Genomic DNA, 9,964 nt, shown 5'->3' with positions numbered 1-9,964 from the left:
TGTTTTTGTCTCTTTGTGTTGTTGTGTTTTTCTTGTAGGTTCGGAGGTTTATATACTCACCTGTAATGATGAAACCCGATGAGTCATTGGATCTACGGTGGTGACTCACCCTAGGGACGATGAGTTGTGCGGCTATCCTTCATCTTCTAAAGTCTTCCATTGAGGAGGTGGTGATGTGGCAGCGGCTGGATGGAGCAGTTGGAGGCGGCTACCAGAATAGCCCTAGGGTGTTAATGATACCCTAGGGTTTCTGCTGGATTAATGTGGGCCGTTGGATCTCTCCATATCCAACGAATGAGATCTGCGACGGCTGGAGAGGATGATGAAACCCTAGCAGCATTCGAGCCTGGATCAGATTGTTTATTGGGCCTCTGGGTCGAATCTTGTTGTTGAACTTGTAGAACGAGCTCTGAGTCTGAATCGGGTTAGGTTGGATCTGGATCTTTACCTTGTAAATGGGAGATTGATTTGTAAATGGGCTTCGATTTATTGTATGTTTTGTAGTAGTAGTAATAATAATAATAATAATAATAGTAATATAATAATAATAATATAAATAAGTAAGTTCGGACGAAAATGATTGTCGACATTATTTATTAAGGGTGTTCAAAAATACTTGACCAGGTTAATCCGATCCGTCGACCTGTCAACCCGAACCTAAAAAAATCGGATAATTCTCAAAAAAAAAGTATCCGACTGGCAGCGGCTGGATGGAGCAGTTGGAGGCGGCTACCAGAATAGCCCTAGGGTGTTAATGATACCCTAGGGTTTCTGCTGGATTAATGTGGGCCGTTGGATCTCTCCACATCCAACGAATGAGATCTGCGACGGCTGGGAGGATGATGAAACCCTAGTAGCATTCGAGCCTGGATCAGATTGTTTATTGGGCCTCCGGGTCGAATCTTGTTGTTGAACTTGTAGAACAAGCTCTGAGTCTGAATCAGGTTAGGTTGGATCTGGATCTTTACCTTGTAAATGGGTCTCCGAGATTGATTTGTAAATGGGCTTCGATTTATTGTATGTTTTGTAGTAATAATAATATAATAATAATAATAATAATAATAATAATAGTAATAATAATAATAATATAAATAAGTAAGTTCGGACGAAAATGACTGTCGACATTATTTATTAAGGGTGTTCAAAAATACTTGACCATGTTAATCCGATCCGTCGACCTGTCAACCCGAACCTAAAAAAATCGGATAATTCTCTAAAAAAAGGTATCCGACCGGGTCGGGTACCTAATCTGTAATTTTTTATGGGTAGTTAGGCCAGGTTTGTGCCGGAATATTTTTATAATCGGGCACCCGGCCTAATCTAGTAGTATTAATATATAAACTTTTAGTTTAAATTATATTTTTATTTTAGGTTCTTTAATATTTTTACCTTAAAATTAAATTTAAATCCTTAAATTTTTCTTAGATTTGTATTATGTACTTTTAAATTTTAAAATTTTCAAAGAATCACAATCGATATTAATATTTATAATATTTTTTTGAAATAAACTAATATTTTGTGTACATTATGTACTTTTAAATTTTTATCTATTTCTTATGTGATTTTTTTAAAATAAAATATATATATGAACCAGGTACTCATGAACCGAAAATATGGATACTCGAATTTTACAGATACCTGGACTCAATTGACCGGTCACGGGCCGATAAATACACTATCCAGAGAACCGGATACCCGATACTTTAGGTACCCGAAAATGCGAGTACCTGATTTTAAATACCCCTACTATTTACAATGCCAAAATTTGAACATGTCTCATCCTAATAAATCAACTGATTGTTGGTTAATACATTTTTTGTTTAATAATTGGTATTCAATCTATTATAGATAAATTCAAATCGATACATGATCTAGTCTCCCGTATTACTATACCAATTAACGGTTGGTTATGAAAAAAAATTTAATGAAAGAGGAGGTTGCAAGAACCATGTGTTGGCATGGGATTTGTTTTCCCAATGTCATAACTGAAAGCAGTACTTATGGGTTGCTTATTCACGGTGTACAATCATTTAGTGGAAGAAAAGGATATTAAAAATATTTTTTTATCCAGGGTTAGGGTTCCCCAAAAGTCACTTGCATTCATCAATACATCATACACAATATGCATAATATATATATGATCCACTCCAAAGCCATCTCCTTCACTCAAACAAACTATGACCTCAACACCTTGTGATGCATTGATATTTTACCAAGGAACTGACCAATCCTCAGGCAACACGCTTCATCGGTTTGTTTCTACAAGCAAGGTAACCCAACAGACAACTTGATACTTCATTCCCTTCTTTAATCATCTGTTTATGGCCATGATCCACACTTTAATCACCACAAATTTTGAGAAATTGGCCCACTCCCACTTGGATCCCCTCTCTCTGTTCTCTTATTTTATTTCATTATTTTCAACACATTTCTAACCTAGTTTTCAATAATAACACGAAATGGTCAGGCAAAGGAATTTAATTTTGTTACAAATTTGAGGTGGTCATTAGTATAGCTAGATTATAATGAATAAAAATGGTGAGATGAAATTAAAAAAATTCTATTAGTTGAGAAATTAATATTCTATGATAAATAACGATTGTAATTAAATTTATTTTGCACGAATCAAACGACTTCAGTAGTCAAGGAATATATACTTTGTTTTCGAAATTTTAGACTATTCAGATTTTATCTCGTCTTTATATATAGTTGTTTATACTTAAATTATGAAAAACAATTAATCATCATAAACCACTAAAACCATTTAATAATTTTGAAAACTTATATCATAATTAAATTGCGTTTGTTATGACATTTCATGAGAAATATGCCCAACTCTTAGTATTTTGTTATTTCATAGTATGTATGGATGCAAAACTTTTTGGGAAAGTAGTAGGAGTGAAACAAACATGAACTACACTTCGTATTTTGTTATGTCATCAGTATGTATGGATGATCAACTATCAATTGAAATGAACCAGTAGAAAAATTGTAAACTTTTTCAGAATTATTAAAAAGAGCTCGTTTGATAAATATTGTATAATCAATGATCATTTTGATATATATTACATATTATATTTATTTATCGATAAATAAAGTTTTAAATATTTAATAAAAGATAACCCACCCGATATATTTTTTTTATATTTATTAATAAGAAAAGTTGGAGCTAATTTCGTCTCAATCTCTCATATCTTATATCCCATACCTCAAAGAATGTTGCCCAAAGACACCAAGCAATCTCTCTCTCTCTTTTCTCAAAATTTCCCCTATAAATATAGAATCTGATGAATAAACCATACTAATTCTCCCTCACCTTTCATCCAATCAGTATTTTTGTTTCTCTTACAAAAAACAAGAGACAAATGGGTGGACCGATTACACAACAACTAGTCATAATAACCATTTTCTCTTTATTTTCACGTTACAACTCTTTTGAAGATGGCCCACCCCCTCCTAATTACTTTGAAGACGTTGTATCTGCCGGATATGATCCACAAGCTTATCCTTCCTATTTCACCACCATCCAACATGCCAACTTTGAGGATTTGATCTCTCACACCAATCAACTTCAAAGGTTAGGTATCATCACATCACCTTCAACTAAAACGGTTAACCTTGATGACTTCGGAGCAACCGGTGATGATGCCAACGACGACACTAAGGTTAATTACATCCTGAATCATATAAAGGCCATTATTCCGATAGCAGACCGTTATTTAAATCTCTCTCCTGAATACACATATAAGGATGAATTTGAGGGTATTTATGCATTAATGGTGTTTTTCAGGCTTTTGAGAAGGCTTGGGAAGAAGCCTGTTGGTCCAAGGGTGAAGTTGTTCTTGAGGTGCCTCAAGGGAAATGCTATCAGCTTAAGCCGATCAGATTTTCAGGTCCCTGCAAATCCAATCTTACACTCCAGGTGAGCTTGAGATGAAAACCCTGTCTGTGAATTTATCATCTGAAGATTGTTTAATTGTCTGATGGGAACATGGAGCAGATATACGGATGCATGGAAGCATCTGATAATATGTATGATTACATGGAAGATAGGAGACATTGGCTTGTCTTTGACGAGGTTGATAATTTGTTAATTCAAGGTGGTGGATACATTAATGGTAATGGGAGGATATGGTGGCAAAACTCTTGCAAAATCAACAAAGATCTTGTAAGCTTAATAACCCTACTTTCAAATATTTATATTTGCTTCATATTTTATTTATAACCCTCCTTTTATCATACCAAACGCTTTGTTTTATTGTTTTGCAGCCATGCAAAGATGCACCAACGGTAGGTTCATATTTTCTTGCCAAATATCTTTGTTTAACTTATGTTAGCATATAAAAAATTGTTTTATTCAATTATTAAAGGGTAAACTACATAAGTAATCACTCATATTTGAATAAGTTTCTCTTTTCTCCATTGATGTTTCAAAACTAATGGTGTGGTCACTAATATTATCAATTATAACAAATTGGTTTAACAATCATTACTATGGGTGACAAAATATTGACGTGGCGCTTTAACTGGTTAACTGAAGAGGGTTTTTTTATCATATGAATAACATAAGTTAAGGGATTTATTTTCTCCCAAAGTTATTTTATCCGTTATGAACCCTTGATTTTGACCTTTCTCTTAAGTAATTACCCCTTAATTGATCTAAAAGCTTTTCATTAAAACATTATTAGTTTCCATAAACAAATCAAATATCAGTCAACAGTACAAGGGGTCAAACGAGTTGTATCACGTGACAACACAATTGTCAGGTCAATTAGTTAATGCACCATATCATCATTCTATCACCCTTAGTAATAATAATTAACATTGAGTGACTGACTGACTTATTATAAACCGATAACGGTAATAAAAAAAATTAATTTTGAAACATTAGTCGAGTAAAGAGGCATGCACGTATTCAAACATGAATGACCATTTTATGGAGTTTATCCATTATTAAAAAATAAAACGTGTGATAGGATTTGTGATGTTAAATTTACTACCAAGTCAAAAAGTTTAGTTATATAAGCTCCATGGTGTAAACTACCAAAGTGTGGTTCCAGGCTCTCAGCTTCTACAACAGCAAAAACTTGATGGTGCAAAACTTGAACATCGAAGATGCGCAACAGATCCATGTTTCTTTTGAAAAATGCAACAACGTTCAAGCTTCTGGTCTTACGGTGACAGCCCCAGAGAAAAGTCCCAACACTGATGGGATTCATGTGTCTCATACTCAAAACATACGGATCACAGACTCTATCATAGCAACTGGTATGATTATGATTTACTAACCAAATCTACATTGATTTTAACTATCATGTTTTGCTTTTAAATGAAGGTGATGATTGTATCTCCATTGTAAGTGGCTCCCAAAACGTGCAAGCCATGAATATAACTTGTGGACCTGGTCATGGAATCAGGTCTTCAACCCTGCAAATTTATGACCCTTTTTCTTTCCTCGACCTTTAGTGAAGCTTGAGCTGATGATTTACAGTGTTTCTATTTATGTTACATCTATCCGATTGTGATGATCATGGGGAGATCAGTATTGGGAGCTTGGGATCTAAAAATTCAAAGGCTTATGTCTCGGGCGTGACAGTGGATGGAGCTAAGCTTTTTGGAACCACGAATGGAGTCAGGATCAAGACATGGGAGGCCAGTGCAGCACTGTAAATAATATGTATGATATGCATTCAAGATCCTGTAATAACTTCAGTTTTTATGATTAATGGTCAGCAGGGAGGGTCAGGAAGTGCAAGCAACATCATATTTCAAAACATTGAAATGTTTAATGTGTCCAACCCCATCATCATAGACCAAAACTACTGTGACCAAGATAAACCATGCAAAGAGCAGGTGATGAAATAGCATGCTAATTGATTGCTTCTTTATGCGAAAGAGTAACCTACTATTGATTCTAATGTTGAAAGAATTCGATTCCTTAGAGCTCTGCAGTGGAGGTGAAAAGTGTGGTGTATAAGAACATCAAAGGGACTAGTTCTTCTGAAGTGGCAATAAAGTTCGATTGCAGTAAGACTCATCCTTGCCAAGGGATTTTGCTGCAAAATGTTTGCTTACAGAAACAAGGAGATACAACTGCCAAAGCTATCTGCAACAATGTTGAACTGAGTGAAATGGGAATTGTTTTCCCACAGTGCAAATGTATGTAAATAACAGAATCTTAGGTTTGTTTACAGATATGGAGAAATAAAGAAGTCACATATTTGTGAGACAATCACATCCATTGTTGAACTTCAGATCCTTCGTTTCTCATGACTTGCTAGTTATATCTTGGATAATTTCAGGTTTACAGCTCCTTGAAGGACTCACTGGAAAAATTGCACAGATTGTTTCTTTGTACAATGTAGGCTGACTCTGAAGATTAGTACTGTATCCTAAAGAACAATAGAACAACGTCTTATTTGGAAATAGACGAGGCAGATTGTTTATCTGATATATGATATAATGTTGTTGTAAAATCTAATCATTTATGTCTGCCTTATGAGTAAAATTAAATTCCTATAACAGTTGCAGTATGTGAGGTTTGTTTACGTTTCACAGGATGATTCCCAATTCACTATATCTCGTGCTGCAAATATTTTTCATTAGATATATGATCTTACTCATCTTTTTCTTCTTTCTATAATCACAACGGAAATCTGAACTCGAATTCTTTGTTTGGGAAATAGTTATGACTATTAAACTACAAAGCCAGCAAGGTGATGAATGTAGTTTGGTACTGCTAGGAAATGCTAGTGTGAAGTTCTACATAACAGACAAATGAATAATAATGCAAGCTTAAGTCGTTCAAAAACATAAAACATGATGTCCATGCAGTCAGGCCCGGTCCTCGGCCAGGGTAGGAGGGCCGCCCGCCGAGGGCCCACAAATTTAAAAAAAGTAGTATAATATTTATCTTTTGATAATAAATTAAAAGAATTGTAGAATAAAATAATGGGTCCATATGCTTATCAAAATTTCATCATCATTGAATTTTTATATTAACATTAATAAACTGATTAACTTTTCATAATACTCTGTTTTAGTATTTCTTTCATAATTTTTTTTTTAAAAATCCCATTGAATCTCTTTAATTTTGATATTTTCAAATTCTCATCACCAATCCACAAAATCTCTTTCCTGATTTTCCATATCAATGAAAATTTTATTAATGTTATTATTTTCTCTTCAACATTCAATGGAAGGGAAAAAATATATAATTATCATGTTTTTTTCTCTTCCATATTTCATAATCCCTTTGAAAATTATTACCCACTTTTTAATTTTAGATATTTCTCACAAACACAAAGTCATAATAGTTTATCATCAATTGTGGTGCTTGCATCATATTAAAGATTGTTCTTAAAATTATAGATAGATCATGTTTTTTTAATTTCTTTCTTTTGTTTTTTTTTATATATTTCCAAACTCTAGATAAGATCACTCTTTTATTTTCAAATACTATGTTATGTATTAAAAAAGATATTAAAAATCATTGATATTGACACTATCATCAATAATTTTGTATCAATAAATGCTCGAAGTCAATATTGGCAATATCTTTTATAAGTATTTGTAAATTGTCTGCCCTGCATGCAGTTAGACCCTTCAACATGAGGGACTTCATGAAAAAATAATGCTCAATGATTGAACAGATTCGTCGATATTTCTTTAACAGTGAGTAATTCGGCTGAGTTTTCCTCTATATTATGTAGCATGAAGATTGTGGGGTAAGTTATGATTGCAAATGTAGCAGGGAAAGTAAAGCAGAAAAAACATGATAGATCGCTTTGATCAAGTGGATGAGCATGTTTTACATGATGCTTTTAGTATCATCATGTTTCTTTATGAAAAAGAAGTATCAACGGTAAGTTTTTCATGTTGGGATCTCATAAAATCTTGTGAAATATTAGCTTTTGGAAAAGCCACATTGAGTTCTAAATTCAAAAGCCTGTGAGTAGGGTAAATGACACGCTTTTTCAGATGCTGTTGCAATGCCTTTGACCACTGCAGATATGGTAGAAATGCCTGATATCTGGGATAAAAAATTATCCTAAGGTTCCCACCCCTTCAGCTAAGTTACATGTAAAATGAAAGGACTTTTAATTGAATTTAACCAAGGTAAGTGTAATTCTTAACATACATGATTTAGTTTCCCGATTAAAACTACTTCCTCTACCATGGTAAAGAATGCAGTGACAAATTGTTGTTAGAAGCTGTCAAAATAGTTCCCCTAATACGCTGTTATAATATTCTCCCTATAAATTTTGGGGTCAAGCAATTGTATCTATAAAGTTTGAACAACCATATTGTCACAATCCAATTTAGGGGCTAGATTTTATTAATTTATAGTATCGAATTAAAGTCATAACAGGAGACAATTGAGTACCAAATTATAAAATTTTAAAAGTTATAGCTCTATTTTGGAACTTGTGAGAATTTTAGGGACTTAACCCTAATTTTACTAATTTTCCTCGTAAGAGAAATATAAACCATTCCCCCGTTCGTGATTCAGATTAGAGCCAAATCCCTAAAATGGGAAATCCCCAAATTATACAAAAATCTCCCCGTCGCCCCTTCACCGTCACTCAGGCTCTTATCAGCGGTGCCATACATCGCTCCCCGCATCCGATCCGTTGTTGTCTAGCGACCAAAATCTCCTTGGTTTCGAGTCATGAACCATTGTCGTTCGTCGTCAATTGACGTTCAACCGAATCGAGGAGAAACCTTGCAACAGCCACAAATTTTCCACTTTCTGATTGATTCCGCCGATGATACAACGCACTGCCACTACTATTGGCTTGTCCGAGATCATGTGACCAAAACCCGGTAAGGACTGTTGCCCTTCTGTTGCGCCACCGTCGGGGTAAGTTCTGAATGATTTTCGGTGACTTTGGTGTATTGTTGCTATGATTTTGGGTTGACAATGGCTAATTTAAGTGTGTAGCTGACCTAGGAGTAAAGCGATTGTCCAAAACGACCTCTGTCGCCGTCGCACCTGCCGATAATGTGCGTAGGCTCCTCCGCCGGTCCAGGAAGCTTCTTGAACCAGTCAACCCAGACTGAATTGGTCCAGTCAACCCGACCCGAACCGAGACTCGTCTGAGTCAACTCGTTGACTTTGACCGAAAAGTAAATTTTTTTGTAAAGTCTTATTTTATGTTTTTCAACTTCGTGGGTTCAAATCTGAAGTCTGTTTTGCTAAATTTGCACTCGGTAAGTCATTTTTTAGTGTTTTACCTTCGGATTCAATTTGATTTCTCAATTAAGTTCAATTTCTGACGTAAATTCGGTTGCTATGTATCCGAAGAATTATTGGACGTTGAATTCAAGTTCGAGAGTGATCAAATGAAGTTTAAATGATCTATCGTTGGAGCACAAAGATCGAGGTAATACTTTACTACCTTTTGTATGTTTCCCAAAACTTGATGATAATTGGTAATTGCATCGATGAAATATTTGGTCTTTTGAGTAAAATTAATTATTTTCTCTCGAACAAAATTTCGGTAAAAAGAAAGTAAATTGTTTAATACTCAGATGACTCGCATAAGAAACTGGAATATCGATCGAAAATAATTATAAGTTCAATGATTCATTTATAAATGGATTGACTTCAAGATCCGTAAATTTTGATAAATTTCTTAAAGGTTAATTACCAGAATAATTTTATAAGAAATTACCAAAAATAGCCCTATGGGGTAAAATTACAAAAATACCTTTATACTATAAAATACCAAGACTTCCCAAGATGGTGAGAAATAACTCAAAAAGGACATGCTTGCCCAATTATCAGAAAAAGATGCATATGTTTGTATTGATCTAAATTACCAAAATGTCTTCGAGCTACGAAATAACTATAATAACATCCATTGATCAAATGATTAAAATACCCCAACTCTAAATGAACTAGAATACTTTAAAGCCTAATAATCAGAAGTAATGCCACTGACAGAATTTATTAGAATGA

General features: G+C 34.2%; 1 protein-coding gene across 1 annotated transcript; it reads left to right on the top strand.

Annotated features, from left to right (window-relative positions):
• Nucleotides 1–3,329: 3,329 nt before the first annotated feature.
• On the top strand, nucleotides 3,330–6,195 carry LOC120130172 (polygalacturonase-like). Its single transcript, XM_039147479.1, has 9 exons — nucleotides 3,330–3,665; nucleotides 3,791–3,922; nucleotides 4,001–4,168; nucleotides 4,270–4,290; nucleotides 5,061–5,268; nucleotides 5,336–5,417; nucleotides 5,544–5,652; nucleotides 5,737–5,853; nucleotides 5,943–6,195. The coding sequence occupies exons 1-9, from the start codon at nucleotides 3,366–3,368 to the stop codon at nucleotides 6,165–6,167; spliced, it is 1,362 nt and encodes a 453-aa protein (XP_039003410.1). The 5' UTR covers nucleotides 3,330–3,365; the 3' UTR covers nucleotides 6,168–6,195.
• Nucleotides 6,196–9,964: the final 3,769 nt, after the last annotated feature.

This window comes from Hibiscus syriacus, unplaced genomic scaffold (genome assembly GCF_006381635.1).
Source record: "Hibiscus syriacus cultivar Baekdansim isolate YM2019G1 unplaced genomic scaffold, ASM638163v2 tig00110528_pilon, whole genome shotgun sequence".
Classification (NCBI taxonomy): domain Eukaryota; kingdom Viridiplantae; phylum Streptophyta; class Magnoliopsida; order Malvales; family Malvaceae; genus Hibiscus; species Hibiscus syriacus.
Note: the sequence above shows the minus strand (reverse complement) of the source record. Positions and strands in the feature narration are given on the sequence as shown.

Excerpts from the sequence above, each read along its gene's own strand:
- LOC120130172 (XM_039147479.1), top strand. The coding sequence starts at position 3,366 with ATGGGTGGACCGATTACACAACAACTAGTCATAATAACCATTTTCTCT. Across the intron at positions 3,666-3,790 it reads ATGCCAACGACGACACTAAG|GCTTTTGAGAAGGCTTGGGA; the intron begins GTTAATTACATC and ends GGTGTTTTTCAG. Across the intron at positions 5,269-5,335 it reads AGACTCTATCATAGCAACTG|GTGATGATTGTATCTCCATT; the intron begins GTATGATTATGA and ends TTTTAAATGAAG.